Source organism: Glycine max, chromosome 1 (genome assembly GCF_000004515.6).
Source record: "Glycine max cultivar Williams 82 chromosome 1, Glycine_max_v4.0, whole genome shotgun sequence".
Lineage (NCBI taxonomy): Eukaryota > Viridiplantae > Streptophyta > Magnoliopsida > Fabales > Fabaceae > Glycine > Glycine max.
In genome coordinates this window covers 34,924,257-34,951,625 of record NC_016088.4, presented here as the reverse complement: position 1 = coordinate 34,951,625, position 27,369 = coordinate 34,924,257, and the positions used below count along the sequence as shown (strand labels likewise).

The 27,369-nt window shown below is 33.2% G+C and overlaps 1 protein-coding gene across 5 annotated transcripts; it reads right to left on the bottom strand.

The window, feature by feature from the left end:
• Positions 1-21,909: 21,909 nt before the first annotated feature.
• Positions 21,910-27,137, bottom strand: LOC100802323 (NADPH-dependent aldo-keto reductase, chloroplastic). 5 transcript variants are annotated; one of them, XM_041008078.1, is made up of 8 exons: positions 25,708-25,951; positions 24,999-25,049; positions 24,855-24,905; positions 24,631-24,707; positions 24,417-24,504; positions 22,970-23,245; positions 22,483-22,731; positions 21,910-22,228 (listed from the first exon to the last, which is right to left on the bottom strand). In XM_041008078.1, the coding sequence occupies exons 2-8, from the start codon at positions 25,011-25,013 to the stop codon at positions 22,142-22,144; spliced, it is 843 nt and encodes a 280-aa protein (XP_040864012.1). In that variant the 5' UTR covers positions 25,014-25,049; positions 25,708-25,951; the 3' UTR covers positions 21,910-22,141. The 5 variants fall into 5 exon arrangements, with proteins under 5 accessions (XP_040864012.1, XP_003516897.1, XP_040864037.1 ...); XM_003516849.5 differs by lacking the exons at positions 24,999-25,049; positions 25,708-25,951 and adding an exon at positions 26,908-27,137; XM_041008103.1 differs by having other exon boundaries at positions 24,999-25,951.
• Positions 27,138-27,369: the final 232 nt, after the last annotated feature.

Sequence of the window (27,369 nt, the reverse complement as noted above, 5' to 3'; positions counted from 1 at the left end):
TCCAGGTTTCTTGCATTCATAGCATATTATGGAGCTTTTATCTTTATCTTTCTTTTCCTTGAGCACCCTTTTTGAGGAATTCTTCCATTTGGATACGTCATTGTTTTTCCACATCTTGCGAATCTTCCATGAGATGAAGGCAAGTTCATCTTCATCAAACTCTTCCTCATATTCTTCATCAAAATAGTTTTCAATTTTAAGGGCTTTGTAAAAGCTTCTAGACACTTGCTCTCTAGACAATGAGGCCTTCTTGATCTTTTGACTGTTGAGAGCCAAAGTGTTTTCTTTCTTAAGTCCTTCTTTCTATTGAAGTTTTTGTTCATCAACCTTGAGAGTACCAACCATTTCTTCAAGGGACATAGAGTCAGGATTCTTTAGAGCCCTTAGCGCTATTACTTGTGGTCTCCATTTTCTAGACAAACTTCTCAAGATTATGTCAATATGATTATAGTTATCATATGTTTTGTCTAGAGATCTTAATTCATTTAGAATGTTTTGAAAGCATCCAAACATAGTTTGTATGTCTTTGCCTTCTTCCATATAGAAGAGTTCATACATACAAGTGAAGAGACTTAATTTGTTCCTTTTTACATGTGATGTTACTTCGTAAGTTACAAAACATAGCATTCTGAGTCTTGGAGTTATCTACCACACCTACTTGGAACTCTGGAAGCTATGTACTTTGGTATATTCTTCTTCTAATAAGGAACAAACATAACGTTCTGAGCCTTGGAGTTGAGCAAAAATATGAGATTTTGCTCCTCTGTCCACTAACTCCTTGGGATTTCATTTAACTCATCGTCATATGGAATATGATTTCCATTTTCTACCATGTCCCATAGGTCAATGTGAATAGACTCAAAATGAGCTATAATTTGTTCCTTTCAATAGTCATATTTCACACCTCTGAACATCAGTGGTTTATTGGTAGAGTATCATTCTTCCATTTCTTTCTTTGATTGCTGGATCTTTTCCTCAATATTGCTAAATACTCAACTTGTGAGGTCAAGCTCTGATGACAAATAAAAAAGCAACAATCACACCATAAAGGGGGGTTGAATAGTGTGTTAATCAAAGATAATAACTTTTGCAAATAAAGACTTTTATCACTTGCCCAAAAAGATAGATACAATGAAGTCATCCACTGATAAGAAAAACATGTTTGATCGTCCAGTAATAATAAACCAATTTTTTCACAAAGGTTTTTCAAGTAAACATTTGGTAAGAAATGGTGTCAAGATAAGTTTAAAAGAATACTCAATAAAACCACTTAAGAGAGATGAAGAAACACTTGGTTTATACTAGTTCACTCAAATAGTGTTACGTCCAATTCTCCTTTACACTACTATAAAGGGTTCTACTAATCAAAACTTTAATTACAAAGTATTTTATCCTGTCACTCATGGCTATACAAGTATTCTCTTTGCCACTCTTGGTACACCCTTAGACTCCCTCTAAATCTAAGACCACCCAAGTATTGTTTAACACTAAGTCACTCCTAGCTTTCACAAACAGAAGTTTGAATGAATACAATGATTCAACAAAACTCAAAGAGTGAATAAATAGCCAAGCTCAAACACAGATAACTTTTCTTAGCAAAGAGTAAAGAAGATTAAGTGTTGAGTATCTCTTCCACTAAAATATGTAGAGTTTCACTTCCGAGAACTTGGGCTTGTTTTTCACTTGATTCTCATTTTCCAACTCTTTTTTCTAAAAAAGAGACACCTTTTATAAACTTCAATGAAGGATCAGTTACAGGATCAGTGTTAAGCCTTAAGATGACTGTTGTCTCATAACTAAACACGTGGAGCGCTCTGAATGGAGAAGATAAGAATAAAGGTACAAACAACTACATGTGCTCCTCTTCCGCAATGAAAGTGACCTTTTGGGAAATATTCTACAAATACCTTATATTCTCTTCTATTATGTCATTTCCTTAATTTTCGAATGTTAACAATTCAAATAAAGAAAGGCAATAGTTAAAAAACAAAAAGTGAGATTGTGCACTTCCCTTGGTGGATAACATAATCCTTTAGTATCTTGTTGGACGTCACTTGTGAGGATATAAAATAAGTGTATAAGTGATTTAATAATGTGTTGATTTAAGAATAGCTCAGTGTGAAAACATAGGTTTTCATAATAAGTGGATACGGTTGATTTAATAACGTGTTGGACACTGAATATATCTTAACAAAACTATTTTCCACTTTAAGTATGGATGCGACTTACTAGAGCTATGAATGTTGATATAATAACAAGTAAGATTTTTTATGAAGTTGGTCCTGTGCACATAACAACAACTCATTAGTTTACCAACAATTTATACTTTTGTAAACATCAAAATCTTGTTAGAGATAGGTGGAGCAACATGGAACAAATACAACAACCCTAGGCTGAAGCATGAAGTTCAAGGAAAGTTGGAATGAGCTTAAGAAGATGTTTTGGCTTTTTACATGCCCAACTTCTTTGAGTGGCATTTGTATTGGTTCTTAGATTGATTGTTGCATCTTAGTACATGTCATATCTGTTTTTCATTATGCATCATCATAGGGTGTGTGAAGGAAATTTTCTAAGTTAGAAAAATTTCTTCAGAGGCAAAACTCTATTTTAATCGATTATAGAGTGGTTGTAATCGACTACAACAAGCTCTAAAGCTTGAAGAGTTAAAGTGTCGTTTCGGTTTAATCAATTACAGAATTATTATAATTGATTACTCTGTTGTTTTGAGACAATGACTAATTTTTCAGGAGTCTTTGCTTTAATCAATTACCAAGTGCATTAATCGACCACTTCTCTCTTTTTTAAGTTGTTCAGAGATGAACAAGAACACTTTAATCGATTACTTAGGTCATCTAATCGATTACATTTTTCTTGAATGGTTTTATAAGTGCTGGATGAACACTTAAATCAATTACTTGGTTAATCTAATCGATTACTTCATTGAAATAATCAATTACCTTAAAGATTTAATCGATTACAGACGATTATAACTATTTTTTCTATAGATAACCAGCTTGTATTCACATCTACACATCATGAAATCATTAGTGGATATTCAGTACATCTCAAAATAAATTTTTCTTTGAATGAGCAAGATTTTGATCGTTCATTGGTAAACAAGAGATAGAGAGAAAACAACTTAATAGTTACTCACAACTTTTCAAGTCTTTTGATTTGGAAAATCTTTTCTGAAAGTGAGTGGTTTCTTTGAGTATAAGAAGATCAACTTCACAATCTAACAAGGTGTTTGTGGAAAGATTGGTTAGGTTATATCTCTCCTACTTGGTTTTTTTTGTGTATGGTTTTTACACGGTCTTATGTGTTTGTGCATGAACTGCTTACAACATGCTAGAATAAGGTTTTCTAGTTTGGGCTAAGAGTAGTGTTCTCTTAGGCTTATATTCATAGAGGGTCCTAGGGTTGGATGACTTAGTCGCTTTTTCCTGGGTGGGAAGTGTAGATTGCTTGTAAGGATTCTAAATGCATAGTGGAAATCTAATTCAGATTGTGGATTAGATAACTAGATTAACTTCTCTAGAAATAAAGAGTGAACCAGTATAAAAGATTGTGCCCTTTATCTCTTGATTCATATCTTTTACTCATTCAAGGTTTAATCAGCTCATTCAAGTTTTATTCAAAGTTTGAAAAGATTCATAGTTTTATGATTTTGAAAGAAATGATGTTAATGAAGTATCATACGTAAGGAAGGATTGATTAAGTATTGATTACATTTGATTCAAAATAGTTTTGTGATACGATCAAATTTTAGAAAAGTTTTTTCGCAATTATGTTTTTTCTAAAAAGTAAAGTTTTGTTTGAAAACCATATCCCCCCCCCCCCCCCTCTTGGTTTGTTGAGTTACATCATATTTTTTCAAATCTAAGGGATGGTACATTGTCCAATAGTTAGTGAATCTTCCAGACCTAACAAAACGTTGTGTGTTGCAGCGTGACAATGTCAGATACTATTTTGGTTACGATTGCAATCATCAGTAGACATATAACAGAGATGTGCAAGATAAGGAAATGGAAAATAGTCGCACATTGGTGGTGCATGACGGTGTTTGTAGTGGCACTGCTACTAGGGTCAAACAAGAGAGAAGAAGCGGGGAGGAAAGGGGTTCCGTAATGAGTAGACAAAGGTCACTAAAAATCGCTTCACCAAATAAGCGTGACGGAGTGTCGTGGGGCATGACAGTGGTGATAAATTTCCATTCTTTATATTATTTCCTTGCCTTCTTGTATTTTAATTTCCCTATGATTCTTTGTTGTGCATTGGGTTTTTTATTTAAATGGTTTTCAATGGTGAAATTTGTTGCTTTGGTTTCTATTTGAGTTCTGAAGTGACAAAAATACCACAAGAAGGGGGGTTGAATAAGGATGTTGAAAACTTTTTTAATTTTCTCTCAAAATAAAGGTTTCTGAGGTTAGTTCTAAACAAGTGAGTTCAGAATGAAAATATGTTTTGAGCTCCGAATGAAAATACAAGTTGCTTTCAATAAAAATGCAAAAATTCTAGAAAAATGATTCTTTTGTAGTTTAAGACTTTAGTTTCAAAGATGGATGCTCAATAAAACTGTTTAATAAAACAATGCTTGATTTATTTATTAAGTCTGATGAGAAAATAGATTTAATGATTTTCCCAAGAAACATTTTTCATATCCGCGTAAAACAAAGTAGATGAAGGGAAAAGAAAAGAGTTCACAAAGGATTTTTATATTGGTTCACCTAAACCTTAGTTCACACCCTTAAAGATGAAATTTAACTAACCCAACTAGTTCACAACTAGACCAACAAACCATTGGATTTCAACAACCTTCCAATTCCTCACTAGACTTCAACCTAGCCTCCGATAGACCAGCAACACCACTGGATTTCCTCATTGCCAACCACTGTTAAACTTTACAGAATAAGTAGATCTATGAATCAACTGCACAGATGACAGATCTTGTTCTCACAAGAGGGATTCCACTCAGAAACTAAGTCTCACTTCTATCTAAGAATATTATAGGCTTTAAAAGCATAATACAAAAATGGATTACTCTCACAAAGAAGGTTGAAGCTAAAAATACATATTTCTCACTAATAGATCTAGCTCAATGTGTGTTGATTTGAAATGCTTCAACTTGTTCTTCATGGCCTTCGAAAATGCTTCATAAAGCCTTCAAGATGACCATTGGAGTGGGATCTACAAAGCTGACAGGCTTCTAGTGAAAGCATGGGCATTTTCCAGCTGTCATGATGTGATAACCCTCATAACCATTCTAAGGGACCTTTTTATAGGCATTATGAAGAACTATCAAAATAGTCATTCTGATGTTTGATGAATTTCCTTGAAGAAGTTCATATTGATATCTCATTCTGATGTAATGCAGCTTCATCATTCTTAACATTTTTCATAACTCAAAGCATTCTAAAGTTGAGTACTTCAAAAAGATCAAGTGAAAGTTCAGTTGTTGGTGTGTTAGTTAGTGTTTTGTCCAAGGTCAGACTGAGTAGTATTCTTTAGTCTTTCATTCTGATGTTTCTCATGGATAGCTTCTTCATTCAACATTATTGCATCTTCTTATGCAATTAGTTCTTCTTTTTTGATGTGCCTATAGAGATTGGCAACATATGTAAGTTGAAGAACAGATATACATTAGTCTTTTGATTTTGTTCAAGTGACGCATTGAATCTTTTTGAATCATTATGAAGTTCAGAAACTCAGAGTCGAAGTCTTCATGATTCTTATGCAAACTCTACATAGCTTCATTATGAACCATGATGCTCTTTACATAGCCTTTGATGAATCTTCTGTGTAAGGCCTTGTTATTCAATGCCTTTCCAGGAATCAAGTACTCAGAGAGAAGCATATTTCATCATTCTGATGGCCTTCAAAATATCTTCTGAGTTCTCAACTCTGATAGAAGCTATTAACCTTCTAAGTACCTTAGAATGAAAGAACACATCTTGAGGAAGTAGACACTAAAACACTAAAACACTTAAGCAGAAATGTTAACCATCATTAATTGCACTTCTTTTAATTCCTCTCCAATTTTGGAACGTCACAAACTTCTAATTCCTACCCCTTCTTTCTCCAAATTTCCAAAACCCCAATCTTGATTCCCTAGAGCTCTCTTCTCCCTAAAGTTTATGAATCCGCCCTCCTTTGTGTTCTTTTTCTTCCCCTATTTATAGAAGCTCTGAAATAATTTTTTATCACCAACTATGATGATTTTAATTTTTCCTCTTATGATAGTGGCTGCAACTGCCATTGCAGCTACTAGTGGCTAAGGTAAGAGAAGCAAGCAGCTAGACAAGAAAATAGGGTGGCTAAGCAGAGGTCCAACAAGCAATAGGAGTAGAGGATGAAAAATGGGTGTTGGAACAAAGGAGAACATGCTTGATATATTTTGATTTTCATTTCTTTTTCTACTATTTTCTTTCTTCTCCCTCATTTTTTTATTAATTTTGAATGTATTATCAATGTAATTCGATTGGCCATTTTTAATGTATCTTGAAACCCAAATTCATTGATACATCATTATTTTTTTTTTGTTTTCTTGTAAAAATGAGTTTCCATGCCCAAAAAAAAACAAGGGAAAGATGAGGATAAACTATAATTAGAGGACCTATGCCCAAATGTCCCCATTGTGAAATTTTGATAGAAAAGAAAGGAGAATTTGTTTTTTGCTTATAACTCATTCAATATAGTTTTAAAAATGAAGAGAAATAAAATTTTCTTTGTAGCATCAGAAGGAGAGAGATGGTAAATAGGGAGATAAAGTAATAAATAAAGAAGATTGGAATTATGTTGGGGATTATTTAAGATGCATAAAAGCATGTCTAAGAAAAAAGATGGAATTAGTTCAAAAAGGGGACAAAATCAGATGTTCACAAGGAAAATTTGGACATATTTTTTTAATGTAAATTTGAAATGTTGTACAAAAGGCCAGACAAAATTGGGTGTTCACAGAAAGGAGTCGTGAGGAAGGGCATGTTCAACTGTTGTCTCAATTTGAAGGATCTAGTAGCAGAACAAAGGTTTATGCTTATGAAGCATACTCATCCTCTTCCAATCTGGATACAGTATCTTGTTACGAGTGAACATCACCTACCATGGATGTCCAATAAGGATAGAAGTAGTAAAGCGAAGGTCAAAAACAAAATTAAAGGAAAAATCTTTTGTTGTTGTTGATCTCTCGACTATGGAAGATATAATCAAGACCGATGCAAAAGCATTAAAAGATATCACACGTGCCAGGAATGAATACAACAGTTTGAGGGATGAAGTAATCAAGTTGAGGAATAAAGAGATCGACTTGCAAATCATCTATGAGGATACTATTGGTATGATTAGTGAACAAATACAAATTCATCAAACCTTGTGTAACAAAAATAAAAAAGAATATATGGACTTTATTAATTATCTAGGTTTTAATTATGAAATTTTTCTTATGTGTTTTTTTAATTATTTATGTTATAATCATGTAATTTTTAAACTAGCTGTTGTAACAAACTAATCGCTATTTCGTTTACAAAAAATAATAATAAACTCTAACCGTTATTTTGTTGGACAAAAAAAACTACTCATTGTAACAAACTGTCCATTATTTCATTTACCAAAAAACTAGTTGTTATATCAAACTAGTCATTATTTCATCTACCAAAAAAACTAGCCATTTTTCAAACTACTTGTTGTAACAAACTAGTCATTATGCAAACTAGTTGTTGGTAAAAGTAGTCGTGGTAACTCCTTCTATATAGTGTTTACTTGAACAAAGATTTTCACAAATCTCAATTGTGCAAAGGTTGTATCAAATTTTCATAACTTTATAACTCTACAGTGTTGCTTAAGATGGACTCTAGTGATTCATCTCTTAAAGATTAACTTCTCAAAGATTTGCTAAATGATGAGTACATAGAACAATACATGAGGTTGATGATGGAATGGAAACTACAAGAACTAGCCACTATGAGAAGTAGGTATAAACAAAAGTACATTGAAAAAGATCGTGTAGAAGGGCATGTTTGATTCTTCAATGACTACTTCTCCAACAATGCAGTATACACATATATGAACAATTCTGACAAAGGTTTAGAATGTGAAAGTCTTGCTTCGCATTGTAGAAGCCCTTGGCAATCACTATTAGAATTTTTAGACGATAATGTGACTGAAAGGATGGGTCTTTTTTGTTGTAGAAATGCACTACTGCTATTCACATATTGGCATATGGATAACTTGTTGATAGTGTCCATGATTGTTTTTGAATTGGAGAAACCATGACATTACAATGCTTTGATAAGTTTGTAAGGGGTGTCTACGATATATTTGGATTTGAATACAAAAGACTCAACAATAATGGCATTCAGTACCTACTACAAATAGGTGAGCAATGTGATTTTCTAGGTATGTAATGTAGCATTGATTGTATGCATTGAGAATGAAAAGAATGTCCAAAAGCATGGAAAGGTCAATTCTATCACGGACACTACCCACAATCATGCTTGAAGTCGTGGCATCATAAGACTTATGGACTTGGCATGCATATTTTGGGGTTTCAAGTTCAAACAATGACATCAATGTGCTTGATGAATCTTCTATGTTTAATGAAATTATGGAATGAGAATCCCCTTTAATACAATTTACAATGAATAGAACCCAATATAACATGGGTCATGTGACACTATCTAGCAAATGGTATTTATCAAGAATTGGCAACACTTGTGAAGACCATCCCAAGGCCACAAGGCCTTAAAAGAAAATTGTTTGCTCAACATCAAGAAACAGGAAGAAAGGATGCGAAGCCTACGTTTGGAGTGCTTTAATCTTGGTTCGCAATTATATGTGGCCCTACGCGTGCTTGGAAGATGAACACAATCTAACATATTATATTCACAAATCATATTGCATAACATGATTTTGGAAGATGAATGAAACACATATAATGGTAATTTTGACCAATATTATGAGCATTTTGTTCACATCTAGGTACTACTACTTATTTTTTGTGGATGTGAAATCTAACCGGCAAGTGCATCGGGTCATCAAGTAAATAATTAAAACGGAATGAACCGAGTATCGAACTCAAGGAACTTGTTTTACTTGGAAAAGTGTCATTCAAAATGCAAGTGTTTGCAAAATGAATTAAGTGTCATGAATTGAAAACAAAGGTATTTTCTATTCTAATCAAAGAAATAGTAAACGTAAGCAATTGAGTGTGAAAACAAATAAGTAAAAGCGTTGGGTCCTTCTATCGAGATACTTGATCCAATTAGAGTTTTTCTCTATTTAAAATTATTTCTATGTTCTATACTGAGGACAAAAATACCAAACACCGATGTCTCGTGAGTTTGGACTAATTTAAACTAAACTTCATTCGCAGATGTCTCTTGTTGAACTTAGCTTAATTTAAATAGCATTATAATCACAACATAATAAAAACCAAAACCATGCACTCTATTCCTAGCAATGCAGTTATCTAGCCCTGCTCTATCAAGTTCTAAGGAAATAGTACATTTTCCAATGCTAAAGTTCCTAACAGCACACACCAATGGGTGATCAAACCACAAGCATGCATACAATAAGCATAGATAGAAACATTGAATGCATGAAAATAACTTCAAATAGATAATAATAATATTTACATCAAGTATTCAGCAGAGATTCCCAACAAAGGATTTTAGCCCTCCATTACAAGGGAGCAACTTTCACAAATAGGAGAAGGGTTTCAGAGAAAATACCAGATTACAAAGCTATGGGGATTCCTCCTCCTCCTCTAAAAACCTAGGACTTAGTCTTTAACCTAGAATCTACCTAAAATTTAGGGCCTTTGCTTCCTTGCTCAGTTTTTCCTTTGTTCTCTACACACAATTCACCGTCTAGTCAGACCTCCTCAAATTCTCCGCAAGTCAGGCTTAAAAATGGGATGCTTAGCGCCATTCTTGCGCAAAGCACAAGTAAGTGAGATTTGGCTTAGCGCCAATCTCGCGCTTAGCGCAGAAGAGACAACCATCTTGCTTAGTGAGTTGCATACGTGCTGGGCGCGTGCTGGCATGGAAGAACTCTCTTCAGGCCTATCCTTAATCGCTAAGCCACTGCTATCTCGCTTAGCGGTTTGGTCTCGCTAAGCGCATGGTTTAGGCTTAACAAGACAGCAACTTTTGCACCTTCATAATTTTCTCCTTTTTACCTGAAATTGAGGTGAAATTTACATTAAAATCATAAGGAAGGCTTCTACTGAGCACATATTAAAACTAAACTAGAAATATTTACAATTCTACCAAAAATAACCATAAATTGGGAGATTTATATACATTTTAGAAAACTTTTCTATACAAAAGTTAGTCGTAAAAGACGACTACACATTCCATCAATAATGTCTTTACAACTGATATACATATTGGTCCTCATCTGACCCTTGAACTATACTTGCAAATGAGAGATGAAGTTCATGATCTGAGACATCATCACCAACTTCAAGTGAATCTTGTCATGCTATTTTAATATGGAAAATGATTTTTGGTACGAAAATAATTTCATAGTTTTAAAACAAATGAAGTGGTTAGCTAGCGTGGCCTATTATGGTGAGGTTTTCTACTTTTTTAATGCAAGTGTCTGTAATGGTTGTGTTGAATTAATTTTGTGATCGCAAGTTTCCCACCTCTCCATGAAATGCTCATCACTTCGATTATGCATCTAAATTATATTTGTTGTTGCTCTTAGACTTTTACACCTAGTGATTTGTTTACCCTTCTCAAACATGACTATCATGTGCTCCCCCAAACAAAATTGTAGAATTTGCATCAAGATATTGTTTCTTTAGTTTGGTGAGATATCTTCCATAATTAAGACTTTTTCTTTTATCAAATTAGGTGGTTTGAAAACTATTTACTAGAGATGATTGATTTTCATTTTTAACATCGTTAATAATTATAATGATGTAGAAAAGTGACTTTTAAATTGGTTATAGTTATAACTGATGTAGGAAAATGACTTTCTACATAAGGTGTGGTTATAACAAATGTAAAAGTCAGTTTTTTATAACGATTATACTTACAATCAAATGTCAAAAGTCAAAATCAATCATCTTTAATAAATAGTTTTCAAAACCACCTTTCCACAATTAACATGATAAAATCAGAAGTTTGATATTTTTTCTTATTTATTTTAACATTTTAATTTATTATTTAAAAATAATAATTGCACATCATGAACTTGTCAGCTTTTATTATGAAGTAATAACAAGGAAGCTCTTCAATTCATGTGTTTCGTAACTCCAAACCTTCGTACCATATAGCAGCATTGTTTTAATATGGTCGTTTTCCAACATTAACAAAAAGAGCAGTTAAAAAATGGGTAAATAGTGATTTTTGTCCCTGAATTTGTAGAGTGCTAACAAAGTCATCCCCGAAAGATGAAAATTCAAATTTTAGTCTCGAAAGTGAAAAAAGTACAACAAATCCATCAATCTGTTAACTTCCGTCCATTAGTGTTAATGAAAGAACCTACATGACACATTGAAAGATGAATTTGTCAAAGCTCTACCCATTCAGGGACAAAAATGTCTATTTACCCAAAATATAATTTAATCTTCATCTTCCCCCCCCCCCCCCCCTCCTTTTAATCGTTGCAAACATAACATTACAATAAACACTTAAAAAAAAGGAAATCAAGCATAAATTAGAACAAACATAAAAATAAGCATAATATTAATTAATAAGCATAATTTGTCTGTTGCTCTGGAATTTCTAATATGATAATACCTTACCCAAAATATGAGATTCAAACAAAAATGCACAACCATTAAGTTAATCCTTACAAAAAAATGAAACACAACTTGATTGTCACTACCTAACGTTATCATATGAAACTCAAACAAAAATGCACAACCATTAAGTTAATCCCTACAAGAAAATGAGACCAAACTTGATTGTCACTACCTAATGTTTACATATGAAACTCAAACAAAATGCACAACCATTAAGTTAATCCTTACATAAAAAATGGGACCCAACTTGATTTTGTCACTACCTAATGTTGTCATATGAGACTCAAACAAAAATGCACAGCCATTAAGTTAATCTTTATAAAAAAAAATAAGACTCAACTTGATTTTGTCACTACCGGATGTTGTAAAATTCTAGAGCAACAGACAGATTATGATTATTAATCAATATTATGCATATTATTATGTTTGTTTTAATTTATGCTTGTTTTCCTTTTTTTTAAGTGTTTATTGTAATGTTATGCTTGCAGCCAAGGTTATCAAACTAGAGAGTTTATGTAGACTAGTGATGGTTCCATAGACTCGACTCATGGACTCAACTCGTAGACTCGTAAAAGTGAACTTTATATAAAAATAATAACAAAATATCTATAAAATAACATACCAATTAAACATTTCAACAATATAATAAAGAAAAGTAGTAAATCATGACTTTCACAATACTTAAATAACCAAGTCTAGTAATGTATCACTACTAGATAATAACTTGCAGATGTCGTAGTAGTGGTAGAGCATTTCTATCGAGGGTTTGATGTTATTAGAGGTGAGAATTTTTTGGATTTGGGAACAATGTTGGATCGAGTGGCCTCGGAAAAATTAAGAAGGGGGGGTTGAATTAATTATGAACGTTTCTTGACTAATTAAAAATTTATCCTTCTTAATGTTACTAGATTCAATTAGGCTTTACTACTAAGTTATGAGAAAGTAAAGAACAGAAACAATAACTTAGACAAAAGTAAAGCGGAAATAAAAAGTACACAGCAAAAAGATAAAGAGTGTAGGGAAGAAGAAAATAAACACAAGATTTATATTGGTTCGGCCACAACCCATGTCTACGTCCAGTCCCCAAGCAACCACCGGTTATTGAGATTTCCAATAACCTTGTAAAATCCTTTACAAGCAAAGATCCACTAGGAATGTACCCTCCCTTGTTCTCTTTGAACAACCAAGTGGATGTACCCTCCAATTGAACTGATCCACAAGAGATGTACCCTCTCTTGTTCTCAATATTACAACCCAAGTAGATGTACGTTCTACTTGTACCACAAAGGATGTACCCTCCAATGTGTTAAGACAAAGAATTCTTAGGCGGTTAATCCCTTGAATCTTTGTAAGGGGAAACAAAAGATATCTGAGGCAGTTAGTCCTTCGAAGTCTTTTGTTTAAAGGGAAGAGGAAGAATCAAAAGAATTATCAGGCGGTTAGTCCTTTGAATCTTTTGGCAAGAGGGAAAAGGAAGAAAAGATAGCACACTTTTGTTTTCTGCAAAATTTCCACTTGCAGAAAAACAAAGTTTTGAAAACAAAGTTTAGAAAGATTTTTGGCAAAGAAAAAACAATGGGCAATGGTTAGAGAAAGATTGTGAAAAAGGATTGTTTGGAAGAATATATTATATCTTTTGAACATGTGCCAAAGTCATGCTTTTATATACTCTTCATGTCTGGTCAAAGAAACCATTGGAAGAGTTATGACTTTTGAGAAAACCATGTTAAGAGTTATAACTCTTAACTTCTTCTTTAAAACTATTCAATGGTAATCAATTACCAAAAAGGTGTAACCAATTACACAATGCATTTTATGAAAAGTTGTGACTCTTCACAATTGGATTTGAATTCCAACGTTCAGATTCACTTGTAATCGATTACTAATATAGTGTAATCGATTACACTATTTGAAAATCATTTTGGAACGTTATAAATAATTTGAAAACATTTTGAAAACGTAACTGGTCACTGGTAATCGATTACTGATAACTGGTAATCGATTACCAGAGAGTAATCACTCTGGTAACTTAGAAAATTTGAGAAAATTCTTTTGTAAAACAAAATTGTGCTATTTGGTTTTTGAAAAATTCTTTTAATACTTATCCTATATGAAGTCTTGACTTGTTGCTTCTTGATTTCTTCTCTTGAATCTTGAGTCTTGGATTGGATTCTTGATGTTTGATCTTGAAGTCTTGAATCAATCACTTGGGCTTTTGGCATCATCAAAATTGCTTGGTTCATCATCATGAAGCTTGCTTCTACAATCTCCCCCTTTTTGATGATGACAAACCTAAAATCAAGAAACGCATACAAGCTCTATCTTCTAATCAATCACTCACTTAATTCCGCCCCTTTGTTTTTGAATTTAAGCTTCACTTGAAATTAAGTTAGAGTTCTTGATTTAATCCCAACTTTCTCTCCCCCTTTGGTATCAACAAAAAGGCCAAAGTGTGTTGTGACATAAAATCATACACAAATGTATTCATGCAAGAAAAAAGGAGAAATTGTTAGACATGTGGTCTCAATAAGTTAAGAGGGATAAGCTTAGAATGCAGAAGAAGTAGCAATCAATTTAATAATATTCTTTAAACATGCAAGACAAAATTGATTGCAATAAAATGAATGAGATAAGGGAAGAGAGAATGCAAACACAGTTTTTATACTGGTTCGGAAAAGTCCGTGCTTACGTCCAGTACTAAAGCAACTCACTTGAGATTTTTCACTCCCTTTGTAAAAATCTGTTTACAAAGTCTAAACCACACAGGGACAACCCATCCCTTGTGTTTAGGAATCCTTACAACTTAAGGGACCCTCAGTCCCTTAATCAATCTCTTTGAATGAGAAGAAAGAAAGAATAATTCTCTCTTGAAGAGAAGGATATTACAATTGAAGTCCATGGAGAAACTCTTAATGGATTTGCAAGTGTTTGCCCAGGAGTTTTTTTGAGAGAGCATTTGGCAATGAAGTTCTCTTGGAATATCTCTCACATACATTTTGTATCACAAATTGCCTATTTTTAGGCCTTTGATGACCATTCAAAAATCTCTTGATTAGATGTGACTCTCAGGAATTTTTTTCTGAAGAGTTGTGACTCTTGGGAGTTATTTTCTGAAATTCTGAATTCTTGACTTGGATCAAACTTGAGAAGCGCTTATCTTTGGCATCATCAAAATCATGTATACATACATTCATATTCTCCCCCTTTTTGATGATGACAATCATGTGATTTCTTTTTGACATCATCAAAACAATGCATGATCCACAGAAACTTATAAAAATCAAACAAGATAATAATAAATTATCCACAAATCATAAAAACATATGTATCAAATAAGTCATAAGACATCATAACATAAAACAAATCATTTGTCTAAGTCAGTAGCATCTAGAAGTCCTAATTCTCTTCTAATGGTGTAGAAAGAATCTTTGGGTAGTGGTTTTGTGAAGATGTCTGCAAGTTGGTTGTTGGTATCTACAAATTCTAGAACACAGTCACCTTTTAGGACATGATCTCTAAGAAAATGATGTCTAATTTCTATGTGCCTGGTTCTAGAGTGGAGGACTAATTTCTATGTGCCTGGTTCTAGAGTGGAGGACTAGGTTCTTAGATAGATTTATGGCGCTTATGTTGTCACACTTTATGGGAATATGGTCTAATACAATCCCATAATCAGATAGTTGTTATTTTATCCACAAGATCTGTGCACAACAACTACCAGCAGAGATATACTCTGCTTCAACTGTGGATAATGCTACACTATTTTACTTCTTGTTGTGTCAAGAAACAAGAGCAGACCTTATGAACTGACATGTGCCACTAGTGCTCTTCCTATCAGTTTTAGATCCGGAAAAATCCGAATCTAAGTATCCTATTAAATTGCATAAAGAATTCTTAAGGTACCATAATCCTAGGTTAACAGTTCCTAAGAGATATCTTATGATTCTTTTTACTACAATTAGATGTGAAAACTTTGGATTTGATTGGAATCTTGCACACATGCACACACTAAACATAATATCTAGCCTACTTGCAGATAAGTAAAGTAGAGATCCAATCATACCTCTATATTGTTTTTCATCAGTAGGTTGACCGGACTCATCTTTGTCAAGGTAGCAACTAGTGCTCATAGGAGCAACCAAGTGTTTTGAGTTTTCCTTTCCAAATCTCTTGATGAGTTCCTTGCAATATTTTGCTTGGTTGACAAAGATCCCATTATTTGTTTGTTTGATTTGTAGTCCAATAAAGTAATTTAACTTGCCCATTATGGACATCTCAAACTCACTTTGCATGTCAATAGAAAACTCCTTGCACAAAGATTCATTAGTAGATCCAAAGATTATATCATCAACATAAATTTGTACCAATAAGATATCATTATCCTTTTTCTTTATGAATAAGGTGGTATCTACCTTTCCTCGAATGAAATTCTTTTCTAATAGGAATTTACTTAATCTTTCATACCAAGCCCTAGGTGCTTGTTTTAACCCATAAAGTGCTTTCTTTAATCTATAGACATGATCTAATTTTTGTGAGTATTCAAACCCGGGAGGTTGTTCTACATATACCTCCTCTTGGATTAGACCATTTAGGGAGGCACTCTTGACATCCATTTGATATAGTTTAAAGTTCATAATAGATGCATAAGCTAAAAGCATCCTAATGGCTTCTAATCTAGCTACGGGTGCAAAGGTTTCTTCACAGTCAATCCTTTCTTCTTGGTTGTACCCTTTTGCAACTATTTTAGCTTTATTTCTAATTACTATACCATTTTCATCTAGTTTATTTCTAAATACCCATTTTGTTCCTATAATGGGGTAGTTATGTGGTTTCTCAACTAGTTCCCAAACATTATTTCTCTCAAATTGATTTAACTCTTCTTGCATAGCAACTATCCATTGATCATCTATTATGGCTTCTTTAAAGTTTTTAGGTTCTATCATAGAAACAAATGCCATGTTATTGCATAAATCTTTGAGAGAGTGTCTAGTTGTTACCCCTTTTGAGATATCTCTGATGATATTGTCAAGAGGATGATTTCTTGAAGTTTTCCATTCTTTGGGAAGATCATCATTTTCTTGAGCTAGGTCATCTTGAACATCCTTGTTTTCTTCATTTCTCTTCCTTTTTAGATTCCTTTCTTGATTGTACATATCTTCCAAAGAATCTACAACATCAAGAAACTCCTTTCTCGGAGAGATAATATTAGTTTCATCAAAAGAAGCATGTATTGATTCCTCAATTGTCATGGTTCTTTTGTTGTATATTCTAAAGGCTTTGCTATGTAGGGAATAACCAAGGAAGATGCCCTCATCCGCCTTAGCATCAAATTTACCTAGGCTTTCTTTACCATTGTTTAGGACAAAACATTTACATCCAAAAAGATGTAAATGAGCAATGTTTGGTTTTCTATTGTTAAACAGTTCATATGGGGTTTTCTTAAGAATGGGTCTTATTAAGGCTTTATTCATAATATAACATGCGGTGTTAACAGCTTCAGCCCAAAAATATTTTGGAAGTGGAGTGTCATTTAAAAGGGTTCTAGCTATTTCTTCTAAAGATCTATTTTTCCTTTCTACTACACCATTTTGTTGGGGTGTCCTAGGTGCAAAAAAGTTGCGTTCTATGCCATGTTCATCGCAAAACATTTCAAAATCCTTGTTTTCAAATTCACCTCCATGATCACTTCTATTGGAGATGATTTTGAGACTTTTCTTGTTTTGGATGACTTTGGCAAGTCTCATAAATGCATGAAATGAATCATTTTTGTGAGTAAGAAATAAAGTCCAAGTATACCTAGAATAATCATCAACAATTACTAATGCATAGTAACTACCACCAAAACTCATGACCCTAGAGGGTCCAAACAAATCCATGTGCAATAATTGTAATGGTTGAGTGGTAGAGACAATATTTCTAGATTTAAAAGATGCTCTTGTTTGTTTACCTTTTTGGCATGCATCACGTAATTTATCTTTTTCAAACTTTAATTTTGGTAAACCAACAACTAGGTCTTTGGAGATTAATCTATTTAGATGATCCATGTTAATGTGAGCAATTCTCTTATGCCACAACCAAGGATCACTATCTTTACTTAAAAAATATTTATCATTTTCAGATTTATGTTTCAAATCAATCATGTAAACATTATTTTCTCTGAAACCTATATGCTTAATGTCTTTGTCATGCTCATGCTTGATAACACATTTTTCAGAATCAAAAGATACTTTATATCCTTTATCACATAATTGACTAACACTTAATAGGCTATGCTTTAAACCTTCTACAAGTAACACATTTTCAATGGGAGTAGAGGAACTCGTACCTATTTTGCCGACTCCAATGATTTTGCCTTTGTTGTTGTCGCCATGTGTAACATGTCCACTTTTCTTGGGGAAAATGGTTGTAAACTTGGATACATCTCCCTTCATATGCTTGGAACATCCACTATCGATGTACCACTTCTTCCTTACAAATTCTTTCTAGTTGTTCTCATGAGATTTTGTCATGAGACATAAGTTTGCTTGGTCTTCATCATGATCTTGAAATGATTTCAGATTTGACCTATACATGAAATTACTTTTGAAAAACAGAGAATTTAAAGAGACCATTTATCTTGAAGTTGTGAAACTTTTCTCAAGATACCTGCTCTGATACCACTTGTTGGATCGAGTGGCCTCGAAATAATTAAAAGGGGGGGTTTTAATTAATTATGAACATGTTTTGACTAATTAAAAATTTATCCTTCTTAATGTTACTAGATTTAATTAGGCTTTACTACTAAGTTATGAGAAAGTAAAGAACAGAAACAATAACTTAGACAAAAGTAAAGCGGAAATAAAAAGTACACAGCGGAAAGATAAAGAGTGTAGGGAAGAAGAAAATAAACACAAGATTTATACTGGTTCGGCCACAACCCGTGCCTATGTCCAGTCCCCAAGCAACCACCGGTTATTGAGATTTCCAATAACCTTGTAAAATCCTTTACAAGCAAAGATCCACAAGGGATGTACCCTCCCTTGTTCTCTTTGAACAACCAAGTGGATGTACCCTCCACTTGAACTGATCCACAAGAGATGTACCCTCTCTTGTTCTCAGTATTACAACCCAAGTAGATGTACGTTCTACTTGTACCACAACGGATGTACCCTCCAATGTGTTAAGACAAAGAATTCTTAGGCGGTTAGTCCCTTGAATCTTTGTAAGGGGAAACAAAAGATATCTGAGGCGGTTAGTCCTTTGAAATCTTTTGTTTAAAGGGAAGAGGAAGAATCAAAAGAATTCTCAGGCGGTTAGTCCTTTGAATCTTTTAGCAAGAGGGAGAAGGAAGAAAAGATAGCACACTTTTGTTTTCTGCAAAATTTCCACTTGCAGAAAAACAAAGTTTTGAAAACAAAGTTTAGAAAGCTTTTTGGTAAAGAAAAAGCAATGGGCAATGGTTAGAAAAAGATTGTGAAAAAGGATTGTTTGGAAAAATATATTATATCTTTTGAACATGTGCCAAAGTCATGCTTTTATAGACTCTTCATGTCTGGTCAAAGAAACCATTAGAAGAGTTATGACTTTTGAGAAAACCGTGTTAAGAGTTATAACTCTTAACTTTTTCTTCAAAACTATTCATTGGTAATCAATTACACAATGTATTTTATGAAAAGTTGTGACTCTTCACAATTGGATTTGAATTCCAACGTTCAGATTCACTTGTAATCGATTACTAATATAGTGTAATCGATTACACTATTTGAAAATCATTTTGGAACGTTATAAATCATTTGAAAACATTTTGAAAACCAAACTGGTCATTGGTAATCGAATACCAGAGAGTAATCACTCTGGTAACTTAGAAAATTTGAGAAAATTCTTTTGTAAAACAAAACTGTGCTATTTGGTTTTTGAAAAATTCTTTTAATACTTATCCTATATGAAATCTTGACTTGTTGCTTCTTGATTTCTTCTCTTGAATCTTGAATCTTGGATTGGATTCTTGATGCTTGATCTTGAAGTCTTGAATCAATCACTTGGGCTTTTGGCATCATCAAAATTGCTTGGTTCATCATCATGAAGTTTGCTTCTACAAACAAAACATTAAATAGAGGTATATTGAACACTAAACAGACAAAAAACAACCCAAAATGACTTACATTTTGGTCTAATTTTTTTAACCTGCTGACTCAGTGGTAAACTCGAGAACCTACCGAGTTTACTTAGAGTTTATCGAGTTTACCCAGAGTCTACTAAAAAGAGAGTTTACACACGAGTCAACTCATAGAGGATAAGTGGACTTGTAAACTCGTAAGAGTTAGCAAATTAACTCGAGAGTTTGATAACCATGCGCAACGATTAAAAAAGAGGCGAAAGATGGAGATTAAATTATATTTTGGAGAAATAGTCATTTTCGTCCCTAAATGTGTATAACGCTGTCCAATTCATTAACAGACAGAAGTTAATTGATGGATGAATTTGTCGCACTTTTTACACTTTCAGAGACAAATTTGAATTTTCGTATTTCAAGGACAAATTTGTCAGTGCTCTACACTTTTAGGAACAAAAATAGTTATTTACCCTAAAAAAATTCACATCCAACCATCTAATGTTTCATTTCAAAAATAATAAAATAATAAAAAGCTTTTTTTAAAAAATAAAAAATAAAAGGGTAAGCATCGGTGCTTCACCAAGGAACCCGTGCTTCTCAAACTTTATCCGTACGCAAAAGCATTGCACGTTGCTAGGGAAGCCATGTTGCTTCCAAACACAAGTTGCTTGCACACACGAGTTCCAAACCCATCCACGATTTTGTTTTAAGAGTTTAATAATCATATATTCTATTGATAATATAAAATAGTTTTATACTATCATTTAATCATAATTATGAATTTTAAAGTAATTATCGTAAAAGTTAACAAATTTATTACATGATGAATTGTGATTGGATAATAGTATAAAACTTTTTACACTATCTATGCATAATTTACTTATTATCCATGATGAATTGTGATTGGATAATAATGTAAAACTTTTTACACTATCTATGCATAATTGTTTTTCTCTTATTTTAATATATTTATGTTATTTTCTTATAAGAAAACAAGAAACACCCCAATTGGCTTGTATCCATATTTATTGATATCATTAATTGAAACTACCTCTAGTATAAATACAACAATAACAACAAATTTACTTCACTAGTTAAAGTTGTTAATGAGAATCACACGATATTACTTGACATAGTTAAAAATTCAAATTTTCAGAGGTACTAATATTATTTATGGTGAGATTTCTCTTAATAACCTTTCCTACTGTTTTTTTGGTATCCAACTCTTCGTTTTATATTTTACTCTTCCCTCTAATACTTCCATCGACCTTTTAAATCTCCACCCTCCCCCACCCCCAAAAATAAAGAAAACAATAGTTTTTGAAGTTTTCTAGAGAAAACCAACCAAGTAAAATCATGACACTGAGATAATCAATCTAACATGTTACATAATAAATCTGACATGCTACTTTTTTTTTTAATCAGCCAATGTTGTTAGTTTTTGTGAGGGAAACAAATTTAAATTCATGATCTCTTTTCCTCCTTCACCACCAAGCCAATTTATAACTCTTTCTAACATGTTACTTGAGTTAATTACCAATCCAATCTGATGAGAATTTTAACACTAATATTTAATATTGAATTTGAGTCTCAACTATGTGAATACTACTAAACCGAGGAGGGAGTTACAGAATTAATTGTAACACTAATATTTACTAAATGGGCTTGATAACATGTTTACATAAACTCAACAGTTAACAATTTTCTTTAAACAATTCTTTCTATATAGACGTAAAAATTTCTAGTAGATTATCGTTATTTGCTGTCATGATTGATTTTATTAGCACCAACAATCTTATTTTCAATATTCTTCAACATTGCTCCAAAGTTATGCATGGACTCATTGAAGAAACGTGTGCAAAACAATGGTCAGCTTAAATGTACACAAATTTTCAAAACAAATGCATCTAAGAAAAGGTGATCTGAAAATTAAATAAAGAATGCTGGCAACGCAAACTTTGGCAATATTTTTTAAAACTTTTTTATTTATTAGTGAATGAATTTTAACATGAACTCTCTACTTAATAATCTTCAGCCCACTCTATTAGTGGAAACCACATGACAATTCATCCAATAATAGATAAAATAATAAATAAATAAAAGGTTTTGGAAAGAGAGATGTCGATGAGTGTGATGATGCAAAGTTTCATCAACCCAGGAATTTAACAAAATTTGCTCAAGTCAACAATCAAACAGTATTGGGTGAACTTAACCAAAGGAGTAGTACACTGATTCACAGTTTCACAGAACTCTCACTCCTCGATCCATTCAATTATCAAATTTACAGAACAGACTTCTTAGATTTCACCATCCCATAATTCCTCGACAGATTTGTAGGCACCGTAAGTTTCATGGACAAATGTGGTACCCCTGAGTAATCTTGCCTGCAACAACCACCACCACGGTCATAAAAATGCTAAAAGTAAATTTCACAGCATAGTATCATACTCAAAACGAATTCCAACTGTACAGCCCCAAAATATAAGAATTAAGACAAATAGGGATTTGCAAAATGAATCTAGTTGATTACATGGCAAAGAGTTTTCTCATCATAAAGCTAGAGCACAACACAAATATAGTTAATATATTCAGATTTTAAAATACTAGAAACACTATGGTTAACTAATCAAATACTTACCTGTTGAATCTCAGAAAATTTAGCAAGGAAGTCCTCAGGTATAGACCAGCCAGAAACATCAAAATTTTCCTTTATCCGTGTTTCGTTAGTACTCTTGGGAAGAACACTATGGCCCATTTGCAGTCCCCAGCGAAGAGCTACTTGTGCAGGAGTCTTGCCTAGTTTCTCCGCAACCATATTTATAATTGGGTGCTTAAGGACATCACTTTTAAAATAGGTTGTTCCAGGGGAACCCAAAGGTGAATATCCCTAAACATATACAATTAAAAGATATCAGATTTTTTACTAATGACTAATCTCCCTTCCAACCACATTTTTTCCATCCACAAGACTCAAACTCGAGATCTTGCTTAAGGGTACTAAGCCTAGGACTGCTCAAACCAACGACTTGGTTAAAAAAACTTGTTACACAAATACTGTTTGATGACAACATACAAGTCAGTTTATGAAAATAGCCACAATAATGTTTCTAGGGTCGTAAACTTACAGTGAGGTGGACTCCTTTGGAATTGCAGAAAGCCTGCAGCTTGTCCTGCTGCCATGAAGGATGACACTCCACCTGGTTGACAGCAGGAGGAACACGAGCAATTGCCAGCAAATCTGCCAGCTTCTTGGTGGAAAAATTGCTTACACCTATAGCCCGAGCCTTGCCGGAGTCATAGAGTGCTTCCATTGCCTTCCATGTGTTAGGTATGTTTGGTTGCACAAGATTTTCAGGATTAAAGCCAACTGATCCTTTCTTCATTGAAGTCGGCCAGTGGATCTGGAAAGGCAGGTTGATCGGTTTACAACTGAGTATGTCATAAATAAACTATTAATACACCAAATTTTGATAAATAAGTAAACTAAAACCCGCATGCATTAGAATTTAGAAGGGAAAAATTAATAAAGATAAATAAAATAAAAGCTTCTAAATAATGCAGCATATGCAGGAAATGCTAATTTAGATTCTGATAGATACCCATTAGTTGGTTAGGAGATTGGAGTTTGACAGATGGAGATATTCAGTTACTAGAGTAATTAGAGTTAGTTTGAGGCTGAGATAGTTAGAGAAATAAGACATGTTGCCTATAAATAATCAAAGGGGTTGAGAGGAAGATTTAGGGCCCATTTGGGTAAACAACTCAATTAAGGACTTATTGAATAGGTACTTATCATGTAAACATTGTGTATAAATTGTTTCTACAATTGATTAGGAAATTGAGTTAAACTATTTTCATATAAGTTGTAAGTTGTTTTCATAAGTTACCCTAGAGAGCCTATTGAAATAACCTAAAAAGTAAAAACAGCTTCTAAACTATTTTCATCAGCTCTGCCAAATATTTACACAAGCGCTATGTCATAAGTCCAAATAAGTTGTAAACAATTTCTTCCAAACAGGCCCTTTATCTTATGATTAGAGGGAGATTTCAGATTGTTGAGAGAGTCCAGACCTCTTGAAAGTCTTGAGAAGCATTTGTACTATTTTCTGTGAATAGAAGCCTTTCTTTCTAAAATTGTGTTCCAGCTTCTATCAGACTCTCTAGACAAGAGACATTGGGTGGTGGAAAAGTCTTGAGACACATGGTTTAACAAATAGTTCCATATTATACTGTATGAATAGTTTAGAAAAGAAAAGCACTATCAATATAGTATTTTCAAAAACCATTATGCATTCTACAATTAAACAAGCAATGACTATCACTGATTCTCCTACAATAAAAGTTCACAGTATAATTAGCTTTATACTTTCCTGATTAAGAAAACATCAGAAGGCTGTTCCCAGGAAATCAATATTTCAGACTACATTTTCACTCAAAATTTTGAAATAAAATCCAGACAAAATAATAATCATGTTCAACCCAGAGAGAAAATGGGGAATAAAATCATCAATTTAGCATAAAATTCTAACACCAAACAGAGAAAATTTTTGGAGATTGAGTGATATTGCATACAAGATACAAATCTACATAATCAAGCTGCAAATCTTTCAAGGTCCTGTCCAATGCCAGTGGTACGTCTTCTGGAGCATGATCAGTATTCCTGCATATCATCTTAAATCCTTGAGTGCTAAGCAGTGAAGACTATCATATGCATGAATCTACCAGAACTAGTAATTTAGCTTAAAAATGGAAACCAAACAAATTAATCTAGAATCTAAAAACAAACCATAGTTTAGATGTAATCCACAAATCCTCACGCTTCACTACACCCTCCTCAAACAGCTTCTTCAACATAGAGCCAATCTGCAATAGAAAGAATGAGTAAATTCCTTCACACATGACAAGACCAATCCTACTTTCAATCATTTACTCCAAATAGCTAGTTATGCTGTTGAATCGAGATAACACAACACCAAACAAACACAACAAACACTAAGTTCTGACAATTACCTCTTTCTCATTGCCATAGATTTGAGCACAATCAATGTGGCGGTAACCAACCTGCATCAAATTGATCAAATTAAGGATCATTATATAGAATAACAGACTTCCAAAATGAGTAAGTGAAAATTTATACTAATTTAGCTGGTGTACACTATATATGCGCATACAAAGATGGAAACTGAAACTAGTTGTTAGCTACAACTGCAAATCAGAGAACAATAAACATCTTTAGATAAATAAATTAAGGTAGAAGAGAAAGGTACAAATGTAAGAGGATAAGAAATCTTTGAGAACTAAAGAAATCGAGACAAAAAGTTAAATGAATAAAACTAGAAAACTAAGCACAAGAAACATGAAGCACAGCATATTAATCTCTCTGTAAATCTAACAAAGAAGCAAGAAAAACTACTCAATCCCAACTGAACTTATTAGAAAACCACCATCTAGTAAAGGTTCTAAATATTAAATTTCAACAATGTACACCAAACAACCGCAAACTGAGAACAATGCCAAAGCTTTTTGGAATTTCTCCTAGTGTTCAATCCTTTAAAATTAACACACAAAACTACTAAAGATCCTTGGGGGCAAACCCAATGTTCACCAGGAGAACCAAACAAGTTATTTCACAGAAAGGAAACAGCTGACCAAAGCAAGAACAAGTGAGAACCAGTTTCAAAATTCAATCAGCACATGAAAAGCAGATAGAAATCTTTGAATTACGAAGTTAAGAACATTAAGTCCAAACAAAGGATTTGACCATGAAGGCAAGCATCGATTTCTAAAGACTAATACAAAAGGAAAGAAGCATTATCAGTTGACAAAGAGAGAAACTGAAAATAGGATTTGGTAGAAAATAAACCCGAAGTATCAAGACTCAAATCATCTTATTTGGATTATAAGAAAGATCGAATACAGCAACACAAAAAAAAGACACTCAAGAATTCCCTAAACCAAGTTACAGAAGCATTGTGCAAACTAATATAATCACTCGATATAACTAACTGTATGATCCAAGGTTCTATGCCAATAACATTATGAGACATGGTTGCAATATCTCAGTAGAGTAGGTGCTACAATAGGGTTTGACTCTAAAACAAGTGACGCACTTTAAAAAATAAAATGCATTTATAATTCTAGAATAGATCAGCTGTTAAGATTATAATATATTGAGAGAGGAAGGATAAAGTTAGAGTTACTCTATATCCTTATGTTTTGTTTTTTTTAATATATTTATTTCCTTTCAATCCAACGATTGTAACAAGTAATTCATCATAGACGGTCAGGTTAAAGAAAATGAAGGATAAAAATGAAGAATAACATTTTTAGAATTACTTAATTTGATCCCTCCTCACACACATATGTATGACTATTTGGAAAAATGAAGAAGTCATTGATCACGTGATTATTTAGATCTTAACTATTCAAATATAATCTAATGATCAAGGTTTGAAAAAACGATTTGCGATCGTGATTTGGGCTGCAACATCAAAGTTTTTTAATTGTCCGCAACCATAATTGGGACCACATCGGTTGTATTTGTCCATGATTTGCTGCGAATTACGATATCAACAAACGTGATAAAATCGCAACACGACCACGAGCGATATTTAAAACCTTGCTAATGATATATATTTGTAATTCTCATTTTTCACAATAATAAAATATTTTCACAGGATTGGCCTTTTCTCTCTGCACAGAGGTTTAAAACAATGACAATCACACCAAGGAATCTAACTTAGTTGATTGAGTAGAATGAATGAGTCGTTGTAAACCACTAAACCTCCTGTTACCTGCTTTGATTCATAGGAATAAAAAAATAACAATGACAATCACAACGTCAAGATATTTGGAGTTTTTAGGACTGCTATACCAGTAGCATCAACCACATTTATTCACAAAATCAATAAACATATATAATATCCGTGATATCAAGGATTATTTAGTGTAACGATTAACAGCAACAAACATCAAACAACTTCAAGAAAGCCTATAAATTAAAAAAAAAAAAAAATTCAAACAATGGCAATGAGAAAGCGTAAGATGAGGTGAGAATGGAAACCTTGATGGCCGCAGCGACGGCTTGAGCGACGAGGCCAGGATCGGACTGCCATGTTCCCAAGCCGACGGAAGGGATCTTGGCGCCCGTGTTGAGGTCGAAGAATCCAATATCGTTCGACATTTTCTTTTTTTCTCGCAATCCAAACAAATCAGAAAACCGTTGCGAACAATGGGAAATGGAATGGAAGAAAAAGAAAGTCTACAGTCACACTCTTTCTGGGGACGCGGGAGATTTTATAGTGTTTGTTTCTGGCACGTGTTCGGTGATACAGAAGAAGGCAGAGTGGAACCTAGTAATGCGTTCAATTACATAGTATAATAAGAGCTGACTATGTTTTAATTTTTTCTATTTAAAAAACAATTATGAAAGATATTTTTGAATAAGGACTTTTAGTCTTTATACTTTAGATATTTATAGAATTTCAAGCCAAAAAATAAGGTGCATTTAATGTATATTAAGAAT

What these genes read in the sequence shown, in the direction of transcription:
- LOC100802323 (XM_003516849.5), bottom strand. Translation starts at nt 27,027, where the DNA reads ATGTCGAACGATATTGGATTCTTCGACCTCAACACGGGCGCCAAGATC. An exon ending in CCGTCGCTGCGGCCATCAAG is followed by an intron (nt 24,906 to 26,907) that starts GTTTCCATTCTC and finishes AATTTGATGCAG; the next exon opens with GTTGGTTACCGCCACATTGA. An exon ending in ATTATGTAGATTTGTATCTT is followed by an intron (nt 23,246 to 24,416) that starts GTATGCAATATC and finishes CTGCCTTTCCAG; the next exon opens with ATCCACTGGCCGACTTCAAT.